The sequence below is a fragment of the Aotus nancymaae genome, unplaced genomic scaffold (assembly GCF_030222135.1).
Source record: "Aotus nancymaae isolate 86718 unplaced genomic scaffold, 86718_ANA_hifiasm-v0.15.2.pri h1tg000046l, whole genome shotgun sequence".
Classification (NCBI taxonomy): domain Eukaryota; kingdom Metazoa; phylum Chordata; class Mammalia; order Primates; family Aotidae; genus Aotus; species Aotus nancymaae.
The window spans coordinates 31,111,166-31,138,274 of NW_026988460.1; the positions used below are offsets into that span (position 1 = coordinate 31,111,166).

Consider the following 27,109-nt stretch of genomic DNA (forward strand, 5'->3'; position numbering starts at 1 on the left):
TGTTCCTGCCACGTAAGTTTCCTGAGGCCTCCCTAGAAGCCCAGCAGATGCGAGCACAGCATGTGGAACCTGTACAGCCTGTGGAACCAGGAGCCAATTAAACTTCTTTTCTTTATAAATTACCCAGTCTCTGGTATTTCTTTATAGCAATGTGAGGATGGACTGATACAGAGATTAACAGAAAGCAAACCATGAGCTAAACATAAATAACCCTACTTCAATGTATAAGTTTGAAATTTACACACATAAATCTGTTGAGTAGAGCCAAAATTTGAAAATCTATTTGAGTTAAAGCCAAAATATAAGTATTGGAGTCCAAATGTAAATTATCTGCAAGTATGACTTGATGTTAACTGCTAAGGTAGTCATTCTGACACTCACTGGATATTTCCACCTTCTGGATATACAACTCAATTGCTTTTCCTGGCCTCCTTGTGATTGAGTAGGACCATGTGACTAGTTCTGGCCATTGGTATTGAGCCATTTCCAGATTGGAGCATTTAACTGTGGGAGTAACAACATTCAGCATTATCTTTCTGTCTGGGATGGTAACTGGCAACTTTAGAAGCTGGTCCATCAGCCAGAGAGTCCCTTGAGGGCCTATAATGAACAGAGCCCCCTGCTATGGATAACACTATTTTACAAACATGTGGTGTTAACAAGAAACAAGTCCTTGTTGTTTAAAGTCACCAATATTTTTAGAGTTGTTACCATAGCAAATCCTGGCTTATCCTGACAGATATATTCACTTTTGTTCTCGATAGAATTGTCTTAGGGATGAGTATTGGTAGGAGTCCAGGAACTTTAAAAGAGTGGCAGGAAAAATAAAGTTAAGAAAGGGAGAGAGTTATAATGGGGCCATACTAAGACAAATACAAACTGAATACAGTTATAGCCAAATTATTGAATTTTATTATTGTTGTTACTACTACTATCATAATTATTACTAGTAGTTCTTAAAACAATCTGGCTTGTAATCTTAGCACTTTGGGAGGCTGAGGATTACTTGAGGTCAGGAGTTTGCGACTTGCCTGGGAACCATAGCAAGACCTCATCTCTACAAAAAAGTACAAAAATTAGCTGAGTGTGGTGGCACATATCTAGTCCCAGCTACTCAAGAGGCTGAGGCAGGAGGATCACTTGAGCCCAGAAGGTCAAGGCTGCAGTGAGCTAGGATCGCACCACTGCGCATCAGTCTGGGCAACAAATAAACGAACAAAAACAACCTGAAGATGGCTGCCATTACATGCAATGACTCATCTTCGGTGTTGGATAGAGATACAAAGGGAGAGGAGATCATTCAAGCTTTTGGACTTCTCAGGATAATTCAATGGCTATTCCTATCCCACATGGTATGAATTATGTTCCCTATTTATATTTTCTTTCTCTCAAATGGACTATATGATTTTTCTAATTAAGGATATTTTCTATTCCTTTTATGTATTTTTGGAACAGTCCTAAAGCTCATTAAAATCAAGCTGAAGACCAGCGTCACTTGCTACCAGGGAATTGTCATCAGAGACCACTGCTGACCATTTCTTGGGCTGACTCACAACAGATGGATTGATTTTCACATTTTCATTTTCTGGAGCTTCAGGAATGTTGAATGAGATGGGAATGGGGCAGGGCAGAGAGAAGCGCATTTGCAGTCAACACTGTCTTTGAGACCTCAGAATTTCTCATTGGTAACCAACTCAGTGAAGCAAACCAAATGAGGGACATTTTTCAAATCTGACTTCTCATAGCAGTTGTTTCTTTTTTCTTTTTTTATTTGACATGTGCCCTGTTGGATTTATTCTCCTGTTCATTGGCCCTGGCCTTTGGTGCTTTCTTTTTTTTTTCAATCTTCTCATTTTCCATTCTTAATTAGAAATGGTCTACAGAGCCCCAGAAGTCAAGTAGTGCATTTAAAAACTCGTGCACAATAAAATCGTGTTGAGAGAAGAGTTGCCATTTATCAGAATTATTTGAATTGTCAGTGACCAAACCACCCTGTAGTTTCCCACAACTAGCTGTGCACCTGGGTTCCATTGTCCACTTTTATTATGGCCTTAGAGCTTCTTTGAAAATCTAGCAAAGAAGCTCCAAGGCTATAATTTATTAGGGCTAACAGGTCCTACCTGTTAAACTATCCTGGCCCTCGATTCTGGATTTGAGTTTTGCCTACCAGATCATGCATCAAACCTGTCTTCCACTCTTGCATTATCAAGAACTGAACTTAAGCAGTATGCTCCTTGTTTTTGTCAAGTATAACATCATTCTGAAGAACTCCTTCCTACTCTTGAGCAGTCCAACAGAGGAGGTCCTCATCTACCAGTCTGGTTGCACTAAAGATGGGAAGTATTTCTCTGTGTGTTTCTGTACACTAAGGAGACTGCACTTGCTGTGCATACTGTGCAATTGTACTTGCATTACCTGCAACGTGTCAGATACTAGCACAGGTACTGGGGATATAGCAGTGAAGATCGAAGACAAGAATCCCTACCCTCTTGGAACTTATTCTGTGGCAATTATCAATTCAAGTACTAGTATGATTTGACATGAATTTTATAAAACTATACTGGTTCTTTACCCAGCTAATGATCTACACTTACATGTAAGTTCAAAAGTGTTTACAATCTATAGATTAGTCTGAGTCATGTTCAAAATTAAATTTTTATCAGGATAGGACAAAAAGATGGTTGACCTATACAGGTATGTTTAGAGCCCCCCTGCTGAGCATAAGTGTAGATCCAAGAAAACAGAAAAATAACAAATAACCAAGTAGTACATTTGATTTCTCATAGCAACATAGAGAATGTGATTTTGTTTACCATTACAATATTTGGCTCCTATGACAAGACCTGAGTTGGGATGAACCTGCCCCATTCAGCCCTTATCTGGAAAGGAATTACTATCCCAAGACTGCAACAGGAATTCCTGCATCTCTTCACTGGCTTCCCTGGGATTCTTTCCTGTTTGTGATAAAGCAAACTGAGACTCTCTCTGCCCTTGTACTAGTTACCATGGTGGGTCTCCAGGTAGGTATGTTGGAAACCATGCTCCCTGCTGCTGCTGAAACTTTATCAAACTAGACTGAAGGGACCTATAGTCTGCTAGGAATCAGGGAAAGTAACCAAACAGAATTAATATTTTTAAACCTCTTAGGGACAAAACAAATAAAATACCTATCACACTACCCAGAATCTGCAATGCTCCTTTAAGCTTCCCTTCATTTATGAATACTGTATGAATAATATGAGTTCTTGGCTCCCAGATTCATATAGAACTTGGACCAAACCTTGATTTGTTTTTAAGAATCTCACCATGTGAATTTAAAAGATGTTAAACCACACCATAGATGAGGTCATTGTCACTTTGAATGGAATCCCAGTTCCTCAACCCTAGGCTGATGTCATATCAGAAAGCCTTCTCTTGACTGCTGGTAAAGGATGGGGGACTAGTCTGCGATTCCCACTTGATTTCTGGGGCACATTTCTGGGCGACTTCCTCACTCCAGAGGAGGCATGAAGACTGGGGCAGAGGCTATCTTACCTGAGAGCTCCTACTTGCTCCTAGATAAAACTGCTCCTCCCCTTGTTTTCACGTTTTTTGTGTGGAGCAATAAAGAGAGATTTATAAAATCTGTATATGTTTCTTGCAAAACCCTCACCTCTCCATTTCCTCCAAGACTCACAGACTCATTACTGTTACCTGCCTTGAGATCATCTGGATGAATTTCCTAGTGCCCTGTAGCCCTGACTGTGTCAGTCATTGGATCTTAGTTTCTCCCTGCACTCCTTCCTCATCCCCTGCCCTCCCTACATTGTTTTGCAGCTGTATTTTTCACCGTAGCATGCATCATCATCTAGCATTTTATATATTTTACTTCTTTGTCTGTATTTCCACAAGAATATAAATTCCATGAGGGCAGGAATTCTTGTCTGTGGTTTTTGTTGTTTTCTTTTTGCTGTCTAGAATAGTTCCTGACACATAGTAGGTATCTCATAAATATCTGTTGGATGAATAAATTAATGAATGTGATGGATACCCAGTACTTCTTGAGAGTCACTAATTATAAGCAATACATTCTTCTGTTTTGGAGACACAACACCTTCATTGGCCTCTGGAGGAGGTATTAGCCATTTCTATAGTCTCTGAAAGTGAAGGGACTCTCCAGAACCCCAATCATTATATTATTTTGGGCATAACCCTTTATAGTCCTCCTCATGTCAAACATTTACCAAAGATGTGACTAGTGGTGCTACTCTATATAACCCTCAACATCCTTAATCCTCCTACCCCTGCTCCCGTATGCATTGTTTTTTTTTTTTTTTTTTGAGACAGGGTCTCAATTCATTGTCCAGGCTGGAGTGCAGTGGTGTGATCTTGGCTTACCACAACCTCTGCCTCCTGGGCTCAAGTGATCCACGCACCTCAGCCTCCCAAGTGGCTGAGACTACAGGTGCATGCCACCATACCTGGGTAATTTTTGCATCATTTTTGGTAGAGATGGGGTCTTGCTATGTTGGCCATGCTGGTCTCAAATTCCTGGGCTCAAGTGATCTGCCCACCTCAGCCTCCCAAAATGCTAGGATTATATGCATGTGCCACCCCAACTGGCTCCATATGCATTTTTATAAGACTTTTAATCCAGAAAAAAATAAGTTATCCAGATTTTTTACTATTATGACCAAATTTGAGGTCTGAGGCATGTTGGGAAACTGGCATGTAGTGATGATCTAAGCAGTCATTTTGAATGACCATCACACTCACTGGGCTCATCATTTTTTCACTTTAATTCCTGAATCATACACTCCTCAGAAGCCAGAAATGCTGGGTTGATGGCTTGATGGCCTCTCTTTAAAGGCTGTGCATGTGTGAAGCACTACAAGCAACATTTTGCTGTGTCATTAAGCTGAAATGTCATCGCTTTTATTCTATAACACCAACCAATCAATCAAGCACTGCAAAGACCACCCCCCCAGCTCCCACTTTAATGACCTATTCCATCTTCAAGCCTGTCTATGTGGCTTTGCAGGGTAGACAGAGAGCACTTAGATCATCTGAGTTGGCCTGGCTTTGTGGGTTATGTCTGTGGCTCTCCTACAAGTTTATTTGGTTGAATAGCCCCAGAAATACCAAAACATAAAGCAATATATCAGCATCCTCAACAGCAAATGAAAATAGACGAAAGTCTGAGAAGTACAAAGCCTCCTATTTTCATTGCTAACTTCTAGCTGGTCTTGGAGAAGTTCAATTGTGCCAATCAATTTTATCAACCACTTGCTTTTCACAGGAACAAGATCCCAGGCAAGTCCTCGTGGATCTGTGAGCAACACTTAGAGTGCTATATTTATGTGTCATTCTTAGAGTCAGAGTGCCACACCAATAAAATCTAAACCCTCTTTCTACATCAATTATTTTTTACCCCACCCCCATCCTGGTACTTCCCTTTACTCAGATGCATGCCATAACAACCACCCAGCAGAACTCAGCACAGCCAAATCTAAAAACTCCACATTGTAGGTATAAGGCTGATTAGAAGGTCACCATTAATAGGCAACAGAATCACTGGCCATCCTTACAAATAGAATAACATTCCTTATTCCACCATCCCAGAAACTTAAAGGCAGACACATAGAAACCCCCTCTCCCATCGCTGCTATTTCTGAACCCTTTAAATTCTAACCATGGCTACCATTATCCATGTCCACATTGACTCATGGTAGGCCTGGCTGTATTGTCATGACACTGGCACCTTTGATGGTCATTAGTAAGCCTGGATATAAGCACCTGTGCTGAGAAAACTCTCTCCAGGGCCAGGACAGGTTTGCAGAACCAGTAAAAAAAGGTTTCAAAGGACAGAACTGAGAACCAGCTGCATATCTGTCCTGAACCTCTGGCTTGTCATTCTACTATTCATGAAGCCCAACCTAAAGAAGAGTGTTCAGAGCCTGAGCAGCCCCTCTAAGCTGCTGAGAGTGTGAAAGCTGCTAGACCTTCAGGTGGCTCCGTATAAATGGGAGGAAGATGTGTGATATTCCTTAAGCCACTTGGTCACCCTAACAATCTTATCTTTAACTTTGACTACATTTTTGGTTTTCTAAACTTGTCTTTCTTTCTGGATTATAAGTCTGAGATGTATTTAAGAGACTCATCCTCATAAAAACTGGCCTTTGACTCATTTCCTGTGCATATGTATTTGTGTACCTATATGCACATACACACACATTATTGGATTAGGGTCTGAATCTTTCTCATGGGTTCTCCAATACTTATTTAGCTCATTGAATCCTCTGCATTCCACTCTCTCTCCCACAACGCAACCTGTTTTCTCATATGTTCAGTCCTTGTGTTGCAGTGAACATTACTTTTTTTTAAAGGGATAGTCATTTTCACAGCACACTTTGAAGTCTAAAGCTCAGCACAACCACATTCACACTGGATCTTTCATCAATATGAAACTTCTAGTCATCCAAGGTTTATGATCCATATATATCAGTTTCCATGGTCCACACATGGAATGTCTATAGCAGATATTGGATCCTATACTGCTCCCTGCTTACCATGCATTTGGGCTGCTGATACATACCTATCTCTGTGTGTACTCAGAACTGCAGACTAGTGCTCCTTCCTCATCTCACTTTTCTCTTCCCCAGGTATATTTTCTTTCCTAATGGTGCTTATTTGATGTTGAAGCTGAAAAAAACCTCATCAACTAGCTTTCTTTGAGTATAGAGTACAGAGAATAAAAATGGGGAACAGCTTGCATGGGACTGTAACCCACACAGAGAATACATCTGGATGTTTATGATTCTTTGTGATTTAGGGAGTGGTTCTATAATATGCCATGTTCTTTGAGGATAGGATTATTTCAAACTCATTTTTGCAGCCTGTTAAGTGGCTCTTAGAATTTCTGATACATAGTAAATGCTTAATAAATGTTTATTGAGTAAATGAATGATCCCAATGGCAGTACAGAAGGAAGAAGATGTCAGAATATCAATGTATTGGGTGACAGAAGAGTGCAGATATAGAAATTAAACTTCTAAAGTCCTGGGCTGCTGGATAGTCAAAGACAGTGCAGAAGCTGAAGGAAGACAGCTCTTTGTGACCCACAGGGTTCCTACCATGAGATTCAATGGGAGAGTTCACAGTCTCACCACGATGAGACAGTGCAGACATGGAGAAAATGACTAGAAAGGACAAAAACTGGGAAAAAGAATTTTATGCTTCATTTCCATTTTGTGTGTGTGTGTGTGTGTGTGTGTGTGTGTTATATTTAAATACTCAATAATGTGATTCACCAGCCATCAGATTTAACAAAATCTATTCTCATTTTGCTGAGTACTTTAGTGAAACAGAAAACTTTCAATTATCTCTACTAATGGAATGAAAGCAATGGTACATATAATCAAAATGTCTTTTCTATTTGCCTTTGGAAAGGATTATGTGTGTTTTCCCCCAGCAGGTTTGCTTTCATAATGATAAGTTCTAGCTTAGGCTAATAACAAAATGAGTTAGCATTTTCTTCATAAAATACCTGGTAGGAGAAGAACAGAAATGTGTTTATGGCAAAAGAAACTCATTCAGGGCCTAGGACATGCCTTAGTTAATCACTTATATGAATAATCTACTTGCAGCAAGTGGGATTCTAAACAGGGCAAAAGGCCAAGAGCAGCTGTATGTCCTGGATTTTAAAGACCCCAGAATAGATGTCCCAGGAGAAAGCTATAGTTAGTGTAATGACAAATGTTAATGGAGGAAGAAAGATGAACTAGGAGTAGGAGAGCTGGGATTCTTAGACTTAATAGCCCAAGAGAAGCCATATAAAACCTTTGTGTCTCAATTTTCTTATTTATAAAATGTAATAATTCATTTGCTCTGCCTATCTACTAGGTTAACTGGTCAAGATAAATTAGTGGACAAAAGGGCTTATAAAAGTATTACGTTATGAAAATGTAAAGCATCGATAGACAAATAATGAAATAACTGTTGGCACCTCCTTTCAGGACACATCCCTTGTCTAACTCCTCCATGCTTGGAGTCTTTGGTTGTGGCTTCTGAAACTTACCCCTGTTAAAAAAAAAAAAGTCCAATTTTTAAATGATTCTGCTCTTTAAGGATAACTACTTTGATAATGTCCATGCATCCTAATAAATGGATGCATCATTTCTCAGGTAATAGCTTCATTTTAACAGGAACCTCCCAGCTATAATAGCTTAATTTAGTGGTTCTTAAAGTGCAGTCTCTGGACCACAGCATCAGCATTACCTGGGAATTTGTTAGAAATGCAAAGTTTTGTATCCATCCAAACCTTAATGAACCACAGACTCTAGGGGTGCAGCCCCGTAGTCTGTGCTTCAACAAGCCTTCTAGGTGATTCTGATGTACACACAAGTTTGAGAACTACTGCTTTAGTGCCCCATAAAAAGTGAATGCTAGGAATTGAGCATTGGTACATGCTATGAAAAGCTTTTTTTTTTCTTTTTCTTTTTCTGGAAGGAGTAGGAAGCAGCTTGTGGGACTTTTCAAATTATACAATATGCTGGCTATTCAGAGCTAGGCCCACAGCAACATGTTAAACCATGTTAAATACAGTCACACTTAAAGAGATATATTTACCACCAATTCATTTGTATATTTGTATATATAGTACAAATGTATGTGTATATGTACATACGTATACATAAAATGACTCAGCGCATTTTCTCAGGAAGGTCTTATATATTTATCTGTATTACATAAATTTATGTACATATGCCTGTGTATACGTACATGTGTATGTATATACATACATTTATTTGTCACTAAATAAAGAAAATGACTCAGTACATCATTTTCTCAGGAAGGTCTTTTTCCTGATTACCCTATTTAAAAATGCATCTCTATCTCTGGCACTCTCTACCTTCCTTTCTTATTTTTCTTTGTAGGATTTATCACCTTCTAATATACTGTGTTATTTATTTTGTTTATTGTCTGTTTCTCCCAGCTAGAATGTATGCTCCATGAGGGTGGCCTGTTTTGTTCACTACTGTGTCCCTAGCTCTAAGAACTGTGCCTGGCACCTAGTAGGCACTAAGTATATATTTGTCGAATTAATGAGTGATTGAGAACTGCTGAATCTGGGAGATGAGAAAGTGTTGGGGTCAGACCAAAACACTGAAACACCTGTAAGCACCCTTATTAGTCAGTGTCACTTTAGCATGGGAGCCTTGTCTCTCTCCGTTTCTGCTCTGGGCTCTGAGACAACTCTGCAAACAAGCTTTGATAAGTACCACCCTCAGGAATTTAGTTCACTATACTCCTTGATTTTCATTTCAAAATACACTGTCTGGTTTTCCTAAAAATGGGAATAGTGTCCTGATTGATCAACATGATTATACGGCTGGCTGGGGCTTGGGAGCCATCTATTATGGATATGCAACAGAATAGAGTGTGACATATTGGTGGGAAAATAGTCTAAGAATGCAAATCAAGAGTTCTGAGTTCTAGTCTTTATTGTACCCCTAACTTGCCATAGGGTCTTGGGCAAACTGCTTGGGCTACTAGCATTTCTGGGTCACGGTTTCATCAGTTGATCTCATTGATCTCCAAGGTCCCTTTCAGTTGTATTTATATATCCACTCATGTGTTACTTGACTACTATCTTTCTCCTCTACTGGTAAGCTCTGTGAGAACAGGGACTGTTTACTCACCTACTTCATAATGCCCAGCACTTAGAGGCACTTGAAAAATATTTGCTAAGTAAACAAATCCCCATGAAAATCAAATGGTGATTTCCGCCTCATCAGCCTGTGTTCTACACAATCAAGGCACAGGTACATGGGTGTGTGCTGCAAAGACCCTGGCTGTTCAGGGATCTCCAATCACACAAGAAAGAGCAGGACGATGGTCTGTACCCCAAGGGCATACAGAATTGCACAGTTCCTTGATGTGAACACCTGTGGGAGGTGTGGAAGGAAGACCCCAGGCTGGGCACCTGGGCCATCAGCCCAGTGGCTTGGAAAAGCATGGATTTGGGGATGAGAGATCTGAATTTGAATCACAGATCTGCTATGTTCTAGATGTGAGTTTAATTTATCTACCTCTCTTCATTTGGAAAACAAAGTACTACCTGCCTCTCAGGATCGCTGTGAAAATTAAAGGAGGATATCATGTATCTTCCTGGTACATGGTGTCAGAAAAGTGCCCAGTGAATGGAAGCCTCCTTGACTGGGTCTGCATTCCCTTTCCTTTGTGAAGTCTTTAAGCAATGAGGTTTCTAACTATGCCTCCTTTCCCAAAGAGTTGGCCTAAGTTTTTACTAGCTCATGGGAGTTCCTTAGCTCAGTGGTCCCCAACCTTTCTGGCACCAGGGACTGGTATCGTGGAAGACAATTTTTCTATAAATGGGAGGGGTGAGGGTGTGGGTGAGGGATGGTTTTGGTATGAAACTGTTCCATCTCACATCATCAAGCATTAGTTAGTCCGCAACCCAGAGGTTGGGGACCCCTGCCCTAGCTAGTCTTGGCTGAAGGGACATAAAAATTGGGATAAAAAGTGTTTCTCAAAATAGCTACCTTCTGATACATATATATATATATTCTCCTTTTGCTTCCAGTTTGCCTAATGAGATTTTGAGATTTGCAACTTGCTACAGCTTGATAGCAAAAGGCTTAATTTTGTAAATAAAATTTAATCATTGATTATCACTTGAACGTGCTGAGGACTACCACTGAAAAGAGCAAGTTTGAACTTTGCCTGTCTCTCTTTTTGGCTGCTTTTCTTTCTCCTCCTACCTTGCTCCCTCACTCCCTCCCTGGTGGAGTCAATTATGCTCCTGTTCCTGCCCTGCCCCCTCCTCTGCCTTCCCCGCCACCATGCTCATCTTCTACCAATGATTATCTTTATTCTGAAAACAAATTCTGTTGCTAGGCAACCAGAAGACAAAATTGCTGTGGTTGATATGATTCTCATTAGTGCTGCAATTGCAGTGGTGCCGCCATCATGCCGGACACACGCTTATTGCATCTGTCCCCAGCTTGACAGATCTTTCCGGAAAGTGGGATGGGGTGGATTCTTGGCAGAGAATTAAGGGCCTCAGTACTCAACAGAAAGTATTTATAAATCACTGTATATCAACAGCCTGCTTTAGAATCATTTTATTAGAACACATTCAAGAAAGTGACATACGGAAAAAAGACAGCAGCAATTCTCGGTCATGCAAATGCCCGTGTTAAAGTTCTCCATTGGATTTAAATTCAAGTACAAAGACAGTCCTTTCCTGAGCCAGGTGCAATTCCAGAGAATGACACTTTGCATTGAGAGCACGTTTCCTTCGAAAAGTTCAGAACACTGAACAAGTCACATCCTCACAATAAGATTGTGAGATACATGGAAGTGTAAACTTTTAAGGATCCCTTTACCCTGCCCTCCCCCATAACCCAGCCAGGGAAGTAAGCCCAACTTCAGGACCTCTCAGAAATCAGGTTTAATCTATTGAAAATAAAGCAGTGGGCCTTTAAAAAAAGTTAGAAAATGAGTGTATATATGAAATGGAATCATCATCTCTGCCTCTTGCCTTGGTGTGGGGTTTCCATGAAACTCTGTGTTTGGGGTTGGGACTCTTTCTTGAGTATGGTGGAAACTGGAGGACTTTAAAACCTTTTTTATTATGAAAAATTGCAAACATATACAGAAGTGGAGAGAATGGTATAATGAATGTCCATGTGCCATCATCTAGTTTCAACAATTACCAGCATCTGGCCAGTTTCACACTTCCCACCCACCCTTAACAGGATAACCTGAAGCAAACAGGGGCTGGTTAGAGTGGTCTTTGAATCAGAGACCTACAGAGGGAGTGAGGTTAGGGAGGAGCTAGAAAAACATGAAAAAGGTCTGGGTAGGCTGAAGGAAACAGAAAAATTGTTGAGGAAGTGGTTGTTGCCAGTGTTTGGGAAAGGATAAAGTTAACCCTCATCTTCTTTACCACACATCATCCCTTCTTCCTCCCTCTTTCTCATGATTTGGGGAGGCAAGCTAGATTAGAATGATGGGTTTTTCCAGACTGGGGAGCCACTGATAATAGAAATGTTCAGCCTGGAGAAAAACTTCAGAGACAACTGTGTCCCCCTAATTAACCTGTTCACTCATGTTGCAGACCTCTAGGGAGCAGGGACCTGGGCGTATCTGCTGTTCTGAGCGGGATCTGGGGGAAGTACATTGGGCCATGGGGCCTCTCACAGGTCCCTAGTGCTCCACCATTTTAGACTTTGGAGAGAAGCTCAGCAACCTCAAATTGCACCCAGCAGAGAAGAAGGGAGCCCCGAGGGGTGAGCCCATGGCCCAGGTGGGGAGATTTTGCTTGGAACATGTTGCCCTCAGAGCAAAGGCTGTACCCCACACCAGCCCTGCCAGAGAAGTCTCAAGAGAGGTGGGTGATTGGAGTCCTGGTGGGAGGTCCCAACGGTGCCACGGCTAACCTGGTGAGCTGCAGGGACAAGTCCCAGGATGCGCGCTAAACGTAAGTGGAGAAAGGATCTCCAGGTCCCAGGTGCCACCGAGGAACAAGGTTGCCATCCTGTTAAGAAAAGGGCTGGGCTCTGTGATTTGCATATGACTTTGCAAAAATCTGCATGAGATCCCATAGCCCTTTATAGAAAACAGAGTTAAATCATCAGTGCAACCTACTGTATTTCCAGTAACCCAATGCACAGAGTGCAACCTGGCAAATACTCATTTTTTAGAAGAGGATATGGAGGAAACAGAGTGTATGTAAGACTTTCCTTGGTCTGAAGGTTCAGAAGGAGCCCACCAAGTCCACAATCCAGAGAAGGATCACTGATGAACCACTTTTACTAACTTTGTTGGAACTCAAATCCACATGCTTTCATCCCATTAGACGCCTGTAGACCAGTCCTGCAGCAGCTTCCCAATGTTACGTTCCAGACCCATAAGCAGGAGTAGAGTCAGGAATAATAGAAATAGGGATGCATTAAATGTGAGGTCCTAGCAACAGTGATCATTAGTGTTTATTTTATACCCTTTATTTGTTTTCTTGTTTAAACTCTTTTAGGGTCCCTGTGCCCTAACCAGCAAGTCTTGCTATAATATTTAATTGGGAGAAAGAAACTGAGAAAAGTTTACCCATTTACCTAGTACATCTTTGACAGTAATGGACTTAAAATTCATGATTGGTCTCTAGGGACCATGAGAGATGGCAATCTGTAATTTTTCCAAGGCATGCAGTTGGTTTGGGCAGACTGCAAGGCTGGCTGAGAGAGTAAATTCCTGAGTGGGAGAGTGAATGAGTGGGAACCCAAGCTGGAGACCCAGCTTCCATATCCGGCATGGCTTACGCCATCTCTACTGGGCCATCTGAAGCAATGAAATCACTGTTTCTTTAAGAAAAATGACCTTTTTAAGAAGGTCAACTTGTAGTGCTCTTGGAAGAGTGATCTATTCTAAATAGCAATGGCTCTTCACCAAGAGAGAAGTTCAGGATCAATTCAAGAGTAAAATCTCACAGACTCACATTGACTGGCTCAGCTCCATGATGTGAAAGGTTCTATCACACTTGCTATATGGAAATGAGAAAAACAGTCTGAAATTCTCTTAGTAAGAACTCCAACTAGGCAAAAAACTGTTCATTTAGTGAAAGAAAACACTTCAGCATAATGCTAAAGTGGTAGTTACCCTGAGCTTTGAGGACTATAGGGTATACTTAGGATTCAGAGAGGAGATGCAATTCTGAAGAAAGCCAGGAGCTATGCATTTGTGAAGTAACTCACGGCAAAGGGACTGGTGCACCCACTGAGCCCACCTTTACCAGGGCAAAAATGGCTCAAGAATTTTAAATTGCATTTTTCTGTGCATAATGTCATTTGCATGGGAAGTGGCATCAGCTGTCCTGATTAGTTAGACCTCCAAATCATAATTCACTGTCTTTACCAGGTTTGTTTATAGATGCGCTTCAAGGCCTACAGAATTTATTTTAGTGGCAGGAGTTAATAGTCTTATAAATGCTAAGTTTGGCATTCTGTTCTTTATATGGTTGTTAAAATTCTGAAGGGACAGCAGTTTAAAAATATTTTTATTGTTCTTATTAATAGCTAACATTTATTGAGTGCTTACCACGTCAGACAAGGTGCTGAGTGTTTCACATGCATCATGTCACATGATCTGCACCACAATCTCATGGAGGGAGTAATACCATTACCCTCATTTTGCAGACTGAGGCTGGGAGAAGTCCTGCCCAGGATCATACAGCTGGCAAGTGGAGGGGGTGAGATCTGAACCAAGGTTTCTGTGACTTCAAAGCTGTTCTTAACCACTGTGCATGTTGGCTCTTCTAAAGGAGAATCCATCTTCTAAATAATACTTGTACATTTGTATGTTTGTGGGTTCTAAAAATCTTGGAAAGCATTCCTCACATAAGAATCTATCCTGTCCCTGAGGACCTAACCTGAAGTTTGGGTCACTTCATTATAAACATCCATTGGAGGTTAAAGAAAATTTCTTATCCCTTTTAAACCTTAAGCCATGATTATCTCTGTATACTCACAAATCTTTCTGATGATGGTTTGATGGGTGAGAAATAGAAAATAGGAGATAAACCCATGTAGGTGATACTGAACACTTGCTCCCTTAAGCCCTGAGAAAATACATACACAGTTATGCAGGAAGCCATTATTTTATATAGCCCACTTGGTACCTTAAAAGAGTAGTTAACCTAAATATCAATGCATAGCTCTTAACTCTAAAAATGATAGTCATTCATGACATTATTGAGATGATTTTTTAAAAAAAATCTGTCCAAGGGCAAGGACTACTGGAACAAGTTTAAGTGGAAGTGTGAAAAAGAGACCATTAAATTTTTTTGAAATGCCAATAATTTCTCTTGTTTAGAAAGCAGCTCTCAGTTTAGAATTCACACATACATTTCATATTCAATAACTCTATACTTTGGCTTTCTGATTCCATAGGCCAGTATAGAGCCTGAGATCAACTTCTTGAAATATATGCCAGGTAATTCTAGGGGTCACCTGCTTTGGAATGCTTAGCATAGAGGTCTTTTTCATGTGCCAACCACTCCAACATTGGAAAAGCTGAGTTTTGCAGGGTATCAACTACATTTTCACATTTTCCAGCACACGTTGTCCAGAAGCACTTGTCTTTGGCATTTTCCATAAATGGGGCAAGAATCAATGAGACCCACTTTATAGGACAGTGGCTTTTATTAACCAAACCTTCTCAGCATTCTTTTTCATGAGGGGAGGGTATGCTGAGATTTCCCCTATATCCCCCATTCATGTACAGACCCCTTCATATAAATGCTGTTCATTTAATATACTGTAGGCCCTGTTCTAATGTTAGACTCTTAGAATAAGAGCTGAGCTACAGTGAGATGTTTTGCATTCATTGGACATCCAGTGACAGAAAAATAGCTACAAAAGGAGAACATGTTTATTATATTACACCTTTTCTTATTCCACTAAGAATTTGAGGCTGGTATTTTGCAACAGATTTTCAAATGCATCTTCAGTCGACTATATGTTTCCAATGTTTTTGTCTGATTGATTAGAAAACCACGGAGGCAGGGATGTACTTGAATTGCTATTCGTATGGCTAAGACATAATAAACAGCCTCCCCTAAATTCCTAACTCATACCATGCTCTGCTAGGCACAGAAGACAGTGACTGATTAACAGACAATACATGGAACACAGAATTTTCTTGGTTTTTAAATTCAGATGTGTTTTATTCAGCTGATGAGGAGAGGGAACTGATAGAATTTATATTATTTGGGCCAAAATGTTGCTTTGAGTCTTTTTGCCTGAATCATCCAATTGTTTTCTTTAGTGGACTTGGCCAGTGGAAGGCAGTATGCATAATGGGTATTAGAAATACCTGGGTTCAAATCTCATCTCTGCCACTTTCTGGTTGTGTGACCCTGGGTAAGTTATTCAACCTCTTGGATTCACATTTTTCTCATCTGCAAAGTGAGGATAACAATACTTACCTTGAAGAATTGTTGCGGGAATGACAGGAGAGAGTACATGTAAAATGCCAGGCTCATATTAGGAGTTCAGTAAGAAAGGCAGTTGTTACTGTCAGTTGCTTAACCTCTGGATGGCTTGCTTGCAGGCAGCCTTTGTGTTTTTCTCTGCCTGCCCAATTATAGCAATGACTTCTTAGGGAAAAACCTGTATGTCTTCCATTAGATGGGGTGGGGGATTCTGTTCTTGGCAGGGACTTTATGTGTTCTGTGTTCCTCCATTACCTACAGAGAAACTCTGCAAATACTATATTAACTGGTTTTTAAAAGGCTTTCTCCACCTCAGGTTTCAAAGCAGAGCCCAGAATGGAAATACCACTTGATGCAGCCATCAGAATTAAAAGCTTGAGATACACAGTAACAAAAATATTAAATACTGCATAGAGAGAAGACATAAATTAAGACCATGAAACATGCTTTGAGGTCAGCTCTTTTCAAGGACTGATTTTTGTGACCTTCTTATTTGTTTTATCATGCATTCTACTCTGCCTGAAGGGTCTCCTTTTGGATCTAAATGTCAGTGTTTGCTGTTTATGCTGACCCCGGGGCTCTTCTTCCCAAATTCTCTAAAGAGGTTACTGATAGAGGCTGGCTGAGCAGTGCAGTGATGAGCAGGAAGGCCTCAGAGGTGATGCCGAGGTATGCCCACCTGTTATGCTGCCTCCTGAGTGACAGGCTGGGCACGCCCACTGCCACGCCCCCACCCCAGTGCAAAGACATCAACCACAGTCAGCGACATTCAGTCTCTCTGTTTTTCTTCTTTCCACTTTTCACTTGGCTCAGGGAACCCTCTGAGAGAACTCTGAACCTAGAAGTGTGGGAAAAATGTCCTGGAAAATACTTGTTTCATGTCACTTTTTGTTTGTTTGTTTCCAATTGAGAAAGGTTAGAAATAGCTTCTTTACCAGAAAACTTTCCCTCTGTCCTTAGACTGTGGGAGACGAGGGAAGAGAGGATAACCAGGTTGGGGGAGCTGTCTTGACCAACCTATTTGAAAGCTTGCTGCTCACACAGTGGCAAACGCTTTCCCTAGTGGGTGCTCTCTGTGCCCTCCTGACCTGGGTCTCTGTGTCCCCACGCTGAGTCACTCTAGGAACCCCTCTCTCTGGAATCACAGAAAGTGAACACCAAACTGGAAACATGTCTGCTTCTCTCTACCACTGCATGTCTTCTCATGAAAACGCCTCATAAATTTGAAGATGTATTTCAAGCTTTTCTTCACCTTTTCCACAGGTATCTAAACTGCTGAGTTTTGGGGAAAACCCTGAAGGACTTCTTATCCCCTTCCTGCTCCCCACTCCCTACCCGCTGGATTTTCCTTCACTTTCCTTTCACAGACCAAGGCTCCTGACCTTCGCAACCAAACAAAGTTGCCAGTTCTTCAGCTCACAACCTCCACCAGTTCTGCAAGTCAGCCTGAATTTACTGTCTGACCACCTTCTTGAATCCCAAGGTTCTGAGAAGTGGATCACACTGTTCTCTGCTAGGTACCTGCTTGCCCCTCACCCTTGGTACATGCAGAGGGTGGACCCCAGGAACTATCTGATAATCTTGTTCCTTTCTAGTCTTTAAAAAATATCTATTAGGTTTTTGTTAAATTTATTATGTCTTATTGTAAGACATAACGTAAGAACTGAAAAAACCACCACCCAGAAATACCCATTACTTACATTTTGGTGTATTTTCTTGATATATACATATATGCACATACATATATATGTACATATGTATAATCACACATACAAACACATATGTGTACATACATATTCCCCCTTCATGTTTTTTTTTCTATTTTTTTTTTTTCCAAGACAGAGTCTGGAAACTCTGTTTCCAAGAGTTTGCTCTGTTGCTCCTGTTGCCTAGGCTGGAGTGCAGTGGTGTGATCTTGGCTCACTACAACCTCCACCTCCATGGTTCAAGCAATTCTCCTGCCTCAGTCTCCTGAGTAGCTGGGATTACAGGCATGCACTACCACGTCTGGCTAATTTTTTGTATTTTTAGTAGAGGTGGGGTTTCACCATGTTGACCGGGTGAAACCACCCACCTCAGCCTCCCAAAGTGCTGGGATTATAGGTGTGAGCTGCCGTGCCCAGCCATCCCCTTCATGTTTGACAGCAAAACTGGTCTTTCATATTGAAAGAGAATAGGAAGTAGGGGCAAAAATAACTTCAGGATACAGCTCAGGTAAGCCCTGTATTGTACCAGCAACAGTCATGAGCTTTTGGAGGACCTGATTTACTAGTTTATGTCACTGGCCTGATGACCAGACAAAATATCCAAGTCCTTGCCCCTCAAACCACATAGAGGAATACTTCTTAGAGAGTATATGAGAAACACACTGAGGAATACACACAAATTCATAAATATACACAAACCAGAGATATATACATAAAACATAGAATTCAAATTATTTTTGTGCACTTTCTGTGAAAACCTACTTCTACCTCAGTGTGCTGCAGTAGCAATCCTAATCCTAACACACAGTAGCAATTCTAAGCCTGTCTTCCTGGATCTTATGATTCAGTGGTTGAGATTGTTTCCATGAGAAACAAAAGCAAACCAGAAAGAGATACTGTCTCACAAAGTGCTGAGGGATGGGATTCCAGTAATCATTCTAACGATGAAGATGTGTTCCAGCAATACTTTCCTGAGGTCAGAAATGTGCCTATCAGGACAGATAAATAATTCTGGAGACACAGTGATGCAGTATAGTTTGGTAGATGAAGGTGATTGAGAGATCACTGTATGTTACTGAAGCTGATCTCATACACACTGGAAAACACACATTGGAGGAGATGTTTGCAGACTGCCTGAGACCCAGGGGAGAAGCAGGGGCAGAGGTAAGGAGCCTGCTCATTGGAGGCTCTAGGTCCTAGAAAGCGCTATGTGGTTTGGGAGCCATGCTCTTCCTCTAGAAACTCTCAGGAACAGACCTTGCCTATTACACAGAATATGGAGCAGGCTGAGGAATGTGCTATCATGGCAGTCATCCAGTGGAAGTCACCTGAGCAAGAGGATAGAGAGTGAAGGAGGGCCATGGTGTCTACAGACAAAGCTGTGGACAGAGTCTGAGAAAGGAGTAGATCAAGGATATGGTATAGGATGAATTTAGTTTCAGTTCTGTCGAGTAGTATGCAAGAGGTCATCCAAACACAGTTATGTCACAGACAGTTGGAAATATAGTGCTGGATATCAGCGTGATAGGCAAGGTCTAGGAACTGAGAATGTTCAACTCGTTAAGAGTACAGCTTTAAGCTAAGCAATGTGGCAAGTACCAAGTAAATTCAGGGCAATGTATGCCCTGAATGTTAAAGAATAATGTTTAACTAGGGGTAGGGGAGAGGAGAGGGGCAATATTAGTGTAGGTGGCTCTGTGGGGATGGCGGGCAGGGCATGGATTAATGGGGAGAGCAGTGGGCATTTCCACATATGAAAATTTCCAGAAATGAAGAAGGCATGAGTCAGGCTGGCAGTGAAGATGGGCAAGACATAATTAGGCAGTCAGTGGGCATTTCAAGAGATGGAAGCAGCAGGAGCAACACATGACATGGGGCAGGGCAGTCGATGACCATTATTTACCATGTTCCAGGGGATAGACAGTAAAGAAACAGGCATCATGAGGACCAAGATGTGATTGTCAAGGAACTCACAATGTAACACGGGAGAAATATATACAGGCAACCAATTAATTGATAAGTGCAGTCAGGTTGAAACATAATGATCAATATTCAACCATTTTGGGTTGACAAAAGTGGCAGTTTCATATGATTCAGTCTAATGTAGGTGCATTAAAGTGTGTATGGGAAAACTGCATAAATGTCTTTGGCGATGGGCCTATACTTATATCCTAAGTAAATGTGCTACTGAAGGCTTTTAACAGACAAATGAAATACTGAAAAAATGTTTCAGTGAGATGAACCTGTTGCCAGTAAAAAGGATAAAATGCAGGGCAAAATCCCAGAGAGCAGGGAGGCCATTTAAGAGGCTACTGAAATAATTTAATTCAAGAGTAACCAGGGTCTGCCCAGGGCAGAGTGGCAGAAACTTTGAGGAATCATGCTCAGACTTGTCAGCAGACTGACTGTCAGAGAATGTGCCAAAAATGAATCCAGAGATACAAACCTGGGTATCTGGGAAAAATGATGTTGATTTTGCCTGAAATAGGGAAGTCAAATTAGGTTCATAGTTTGAGAGAAAAGGAAATAATATACTGACACCAAGAATGAAAAACAGCAAGGCATCAAACTGGAAATGTCTAGCAACAGTACTGCCAATTTCGTCACCATTGGGCCTTATATTTGCCTGCTGATCTTCTGGTTCTTCAGCAGAACACAGCGTGCATAAGGGTGAGGACTGGCCTGTTTTGTTTCCCTCCTGGGGGTCTACCGTAGAGCAGCACTTAGCACCTAGTAGGTACTCAGAAAAAAATACAGCGAATGAATGGGTAAGTGAATATGAAACTGGTGTTAGAAGTAAAGTCACCTCAGAGACACACTCTTGGAATTTTGATCATAGACATCAGAAGTGAAGCACCAAAAACTATTGTTGAAGGTGGGGGGAGTTCTAAACAAAGAAGATCAGGAGAAGTTCAAGCACAGTTCTCATTGGGAGCATGAGGTAACAAATAAGCATTAGATGGCAGAGGAAAAGGAGGTGCTTGACAATATGAGAAGGAGAAAAGGTGTTGAGTTGATACACTGAAGGTAGAAACAAAGGACGAGATCCAGAGGCTTGTGGATGGGCTAAAAATAGACTGTTTCGGAGGCTAGAGAATGAAAGAATAAAAACAATGATGCATCAAGGTGAAGATAAACATAGTTCTATAACCATCTGCTAAAACAAAACAAAACAAAAAAACCTTCAGTGTTTTTTTGTGTGCTACTCAATGAAGTCTAAATTCCTTTGAATGGTGTTCAGCATCTGCCATGATGTGACCCAGTCAATCATTCCAGTTTGATTTCCCAACCCTTAACTCACAAACCCTGAACTTCAACCAGGCATACTGACTCTTCATATTACCCCAAACTTACCCATATTCTCCTTTCTTCCTTAACCCTCGCTCTTGCTGTCTGATCTATATGGAATGATCTTCCTACTTGCTTCTAACACTAATCCTGCCTAGATAAATTCTACCCACTCAATAAAATCTAATGTGGAACTTTCTCTGATCTTCCCAAACTGGAAGCTTTGGTTTTCTTAATTACATTTGGTCCCAGTTTCTAGATCTCTCTCCTTGCCCACAATGCGAAACACATCACATTGTGCTTGTTTGTGCTGGTGTAGTGCAAAATATAAGCGATGACCTCAGAACATGCCCAGCCATATAACACTCCTGATAGCTTCACTAAATAGAACCACACTATTGGAGTTAGTTCCTCCATCAAGTTTTGCTTTCATAGCTTTTCTGTACCCTCCACTGCTAACAACAGTTCAGCCTCTGTGGCAATCCATGTGCTTATAGAGAAGTAACTTTCTCATCTTCTAATATCCTTTGGGTTGAGTAACTAGATGACAAAGATCATAGGGATTACATATAAAATTAATTGCAAGGCTTTCCCATGAGCAACAGATGTTTAGTTTTGCTAGTTTCTTCCTAGATTTTGGCTGTTTGTCAGACATCTAAGATACAAAACCAACAAATTTAACATCTTTTTTTCTAGCACATTTATATCTCTATTACCTGCATATAATGTATAGAGTGAAATGTAATAAACATAAATTTTAAAAAGTCAACTTATTCCTTCATTAAAATAGAGGCATATTTAAGGATTAACATAAACTTGCCTTATATATTAAGTTTCGATGTTGGTACATTATTCTGTGGAGAAATGAATGGTGAACTGTACCTTAAAATACTTAATGTTTTGGGAGTGGTGGCTCATGCCTGTAATCCCAGCACCTGGGGAGCCCGAAGTGGGTGGATCACTTGAGGTCAGAGTTGCAGATCAGCCTGACAGATATCGTGAAAGCCAGTCTCTACTAAAAATACAAAAATTAGCCAGGCAAGGTGGTGTGCATCTGTAATCCCAGCTGCTCTGGGGGCTGAGGCAGGAGAATTGCTTGAACCTGAGAGGTGGAGGTTGCAGTGAGCCGAGATTGCACCACTGCACTTCCAACTTGGGTGACAGAGCAAGACTCTGTCTCAAAAAAATAAAAACAAAACAAAACAAAACAAAAAAACAAATGTGAGATATCACATCACATGAGCCTCTAACTTACCAACATATTGTCTTCAGAATATCAAATTATTTATGTTTATCAAGACACAATAAGGAGAATGAAAAGACTTGCCACAAAGTGAAACGTATTACATATATGACCAACATGGGACTAATATCCAGAATATATGAACTTCTAAAAATGAATAAGAAAAGCCAAACAACCCACTGTACACACAGGTAAAAGCTTGAACTAGAGACATTATAAAAGAGAAAATCCAAAGGTCCAATACAAATATGAAAAGATGTTCAACCTGATTAGTATGTGGGGAAACACGAATTAAAGCTATAAGCAGATATCAATACACATCCACCAGATCTGTAAAATTTTTGAAGTCTAACAATACAAAGTAGTGGTGAGGATCTAGCGCAATGGAAAAGTTCATATATATTGGTAGGAATGTAAACTTGGTAACGGCACTTTGAGAAATAGTTGACATCTTCACGTAAAGTTGAAAATATATACATATATCCTATCACCTAACAATTTTACTTTTAGCTTTACACCCTAGAAAAATTCAAGTACACATGCACAGGGATAGGTATACCAGAATATCCATAACAGCACTGTTCACAATTTCCCCAAACATTGCATGTACAGAATGGATAAACTGTGGTATACTCATACAACGGAATACTATATAATGATGGAAATGAATGAACTATACACATCAGCATGGATAAATCCCATAAAAGTAAGTGTTGAGCAACACAAGCAAGACACAAAAGAATATACGTAGAATGATTCTAGTCATATAAAAACAGCCACATTGAGATGAATTTGTTTAGGGATACCTGCATAGAAGGTAAAATTTTAAAGAAAAGTAAAGACACTATTATGCATGCAAGGAGAGTGGTCACCTCCAGGGTTGTGACCAGGGAGGGGCACAAAGGGGGATTCTGAAAAGCCAGAAATGTTCTATTTCATGACCTGCATAGTTTTTACATGTATGTTCACTTTATCATTATCCTTTAAATTGTTCAGTTCTGTTTGTGCATTTTTGCATATGTATTTCGCATTTTGAAAAATTTAGAAAGTTTGACATAAATCAGTTGTTTATATTTAGGAATACATTTTATCTATAGAAATAAGATGATAAGTAACATTTAATCAGATTGGTCCACAACTTTCATTTAGGAAATATAAGTATGGTACATTTCAATAAAAATAATATAGAATAAATATTTTGGGGCCAAAATTGATACAAAGAAGGAAAAACAGAAAGGAAGATGAACTTCAAGGCCAAGCTCAAATTTCACTTCTGAAATAAAAATCTTCTCTGGTTCCCAGGCTAAATTTATCTTTCAAAGTTAAGTATGCTTCTGGTATAAAATGTAACATATTGGGTGGTAAGTGTGTATCTCATCTGGCACATTTATCTTTGTAACTTCTCTGATGGCTAGCACAACAACTGGCTTAAAGGAAGTGCTAAGTACAACTGTCTCACTTCATAAATACATATAACATGTACATAGGCACCCCATCATCACATACTATCACATATTATCAATTGGGGTACGAACTCAGAAGACTGGGCAAAACCAGAAGTTGTTTTGATATATTCTGAATCTCCACAGTATCTGGTCATCAGTGGACACAGTGAAATTTTGTTGACTAAAACAATAAATTCAGTGTACCAATATACTTGAAATAATTTTCTATTCTGCCTCATTTCATTCTTTGGTGTTAACAGAGCTTTCTGTTTGGGCATGTATCAGTGGTAGTTCCTAGTAGTTTGCCCTCCAAATAACAACAGGTTTCGTGGTTTGGACTTCATATTCCCATTGGCAGTATTGTCTTAAATTTAAATGTCTGAGAATATATTCTAGAAGTCTTTTTCTTCTGAGATTTTTAAAGAATATTTTAATAAATGCAATAAACATTTCCCTTTAAGAGCCTGTGTGGAAAAAGGCCTAAGAATTGTGACTGTTCTCATTTTGGGGGCAGTGGGATGAAGTGGGGTGGGGAGGTGAAATAAGTTACAGATTTCAGGTTCCATGATTTGAAGTACTTCTCTTTAACAAACTACATCCACTCCATATGCCTTCAAATCCTTTAATATGAAGAATTTTTCTATTCTCAAACAATAATCTGAAATGTCTCAAAATTGAGCACATTCAGGCTAATAGCACAGCAGAGAAAGATCTGAGCAGGAAACCAAAGTGCTGTGTATGTTTTCTTCATCACCATATCCTCTGTATCTACAATAGGGCCTGGCACATGGTAGAACCTCAAAAAATGCCTGATGAATTAATTAGTAAAGAAGATAAAAAGACAACCTACATGAAAATCCCAAGTAAAGGAAAAGATAATGAATTTTTAATACCTTCTGTTGCTCACTAAGCCAATCTGTTTTCCACGTGCAAATGAGGAACAGCAAATAGTAAGTGAAACTTTAAAAACTCTATTCTTGCAGAAAGGACACTAGCTGGCAGGAGACGGTACAGACATAGCAAAAGATAGAGCCTGGGTTTTCCTCCAGCACATCATAACATTCAAAGAGGTGTATGAGTCCTTGCAGTTGCCACAGGGCAGAGAGCTATGTATATAGGAGCATTCACAAAGCATTTCTTAGCCAGGATCAGCAATCAGCAGGGGTCATGCAGAAAGCATCTCTCCTGAAATTCTAGTTAATGTGTACAACTCTCTGCAATTAGCAATTTCAAAAAGAACTAGAGTCTTTAAAGAAAGAAAAGACTACCTGAACATTCTGAACACGTAAGACTCAATTTTTTTTTTTTTTTTTTTTTTTTTTTTAAGACAGAGTCTGGCTCTCTTGCCCAGACTAGAGTGCAGTGGCATGATCTAGACTCACTACAACCTCTGCCTCCCAGGTTCAAGCGATTCTCCTGCCTCAGCCTCCCGAGTAGCTGGGACTACAGGCATATGCCCCCATGCCCGGTGAATTTCTTGTATTTTTAGTAAAGATGGGGTTTCGCTGTGTTAGCCGGGATGGTCTCAATCTCCTGACCTTGTGATCTGCCCCCCTCATCCTCCCAAAGTTCTGGGATTACAGGCGTGAGCCACTGCACCCGGCTAAGACTCAATTTTAAGTTCCTACAAATGGGAGAGACTGAAAACGAACTGCCAGCCTGATACAAAAACATGAGTGTTCAACACAACCAGGGCCATATCTGCATGGGACATGGAGGGAGAAGAATGGGAAGGCTGATTAGTAGTGGGGCAAGTGTCTGGTTGAAAACAGGAGTAGACATCTGTCCTGGTCTGATCTATACAGTTCTGCATCTTCTTCTAGCAGTTTTCTCCCCAAAGAAGACCTCTCAAGCCTAAGGCAGCCTGCCTGCTTAACTGGCATCTGCTACTGACTACTCCGGGAAGAAGCCCTGAGCCAAATGTTACATCCTCACTGTTTCACCACAGAGGATGTTCAAACTTGTTTCTCTTGACAAAGCCAGCTTTCTAGCAACAGGGAAGATCTCACCTAACACACCCGTGTATTCACTCACTCCCATCATCCATCCACCACCTTGGTCGTAGCAGACAGGTTGGCAGTAGTCACCAGAAATAATGAAGTGACACTAAACTGTCAAGTAGGTGAAACCCAAGCAAGAATTTTCAATCCAAGCTCAAGATCACAAAAAAAGAGTTACATTTCCCTACTTGACTGCTCAAAAAGATCTTTCCAAGAATTCTATGTTATGGCCACAGATGACATTGTTATTTTATACCACAGCACATAAGGTAAAGGGAGCTCTAGCCAAAGCAAAGCCACAACTTCAAAGCCACCTCCAGCCTGCCTCACCTACTCTAGATTGCTATGGCTCCAGAGGTTCCTGTCTAGCAAATTTTTGCTTAAAGTTTTTTTTGTTTGTTTTTTGAGACAGGGTCTCACTTCAGGCTGGAATACAATGGTACAATCACAGCTCACTGAAGTCTCGATCTCCTGGGCTCAAGCAATCCTCCTACCTCAGCCTCCCTAGTAGCTGAGATTTAAGGTGTGTGCCACCATGCATGGCTAATTTTTGTGTATATCTATGTCTATATCTATTGTAGAGATAGGTTTCACCATTTGCCCAGGCTGGTCTTGAACTCCTAGACTCAGTTGATCCATCCATCTTGGCCTCTCAAAGTAGTAGGATTACAGGTGCAAGCCACCATGCCCAACTCCTTCTGCTTAAAGTTTTTAAGTTTATTTTCATGTCTACCAGAAGAGCTTGCCTCCAGGTACCACACTCCCAATATCACTTCTAGTCATCCTGGAACTCAATTTTGAAGAACAAAATTTCCCATTCCGTTTCCCCTACCATTAGTTTTGGCAAGGTAGATTCAGTCATTTCATTCTGTATGAAAATAACTTTTTCTCTTTAATTGATACAGAAGGAAAAAAGGGTAAGTGATATATCAAAAGGTCTGTGCAGAACACTCCAGTAAAATCCTTGCCCTGAAAGCTACCACTTCTCTACCTGTAGCCTCCCAGCTTTGCTCTCCCTTTCCCTCCCTCCATCTATGCCATCTTACTTCTTGTACCCCTTCTCCTGGCAGATCTGTAAGTGTACTCACTTGAGTCTTGTTTGCCTTGGACTGTCTCCAGCTTATCCACTTTAACATCTTGGCTTGCTCTCAGATTTGCTTTCTCCTTCCACCAAAATTTTAATAATGAAAAAGATTTCAGTTTGAGCTGCGCTGTGGCGGGGCTGAACTGGTTCTGGCAGCTCAGTCCTGCCAGGCAGCTCTGAAGCAGGGATAAGCCTTGCCACATCCCAGTGCTCACTGCCAAGCTCTCAGAGCCCAACCAGAGTTTGCTTGAGAGGTTGGAAGACTCTGTCTAGGGCAGAATCACACTCCCACCAAGGCTATGATGTGAGTCACAAGTACTTGGCATCAATGAGTGTGTGATAGGGATTAATA

At 40.7% G+C, this 27,109-nt stretch overlaps 1 protein-coding gene across 18 annotated transcripts in view; it reads right to left on the reverse strand.

Moving 5' to 3' along the window:
- Window positions 1-27,109, reverse strand: part of KALRN (kalirin RhoGEF kinase) — a 699,137-nt gene that overhangs the window by 194,311 nt on the left and 477,717 nt on the right. For 6 of the 18 annotated variants that reach the window (XM_064362137.1, XM_064362136.1, XM_064362140.1 and 3 more), the window contains exon 34: window positions 11,111-12,544. The exons of the other annotated variants lie outside the window; for them this stretch is intronic. In XM_064362137.1, coding sequence (XP_064218207.1) covers window positions 12,482-12,544 — 63 coding nt within the window. In that variant the 3' untranslated portion in view covers window positions 11,111-12,481. Of the gene's footprint in view, window positions 1-11,110; window positions 12,545-27,109 lie in introns of those variants that run through there. 18 annotated transcript variants of the gene reach the window in all.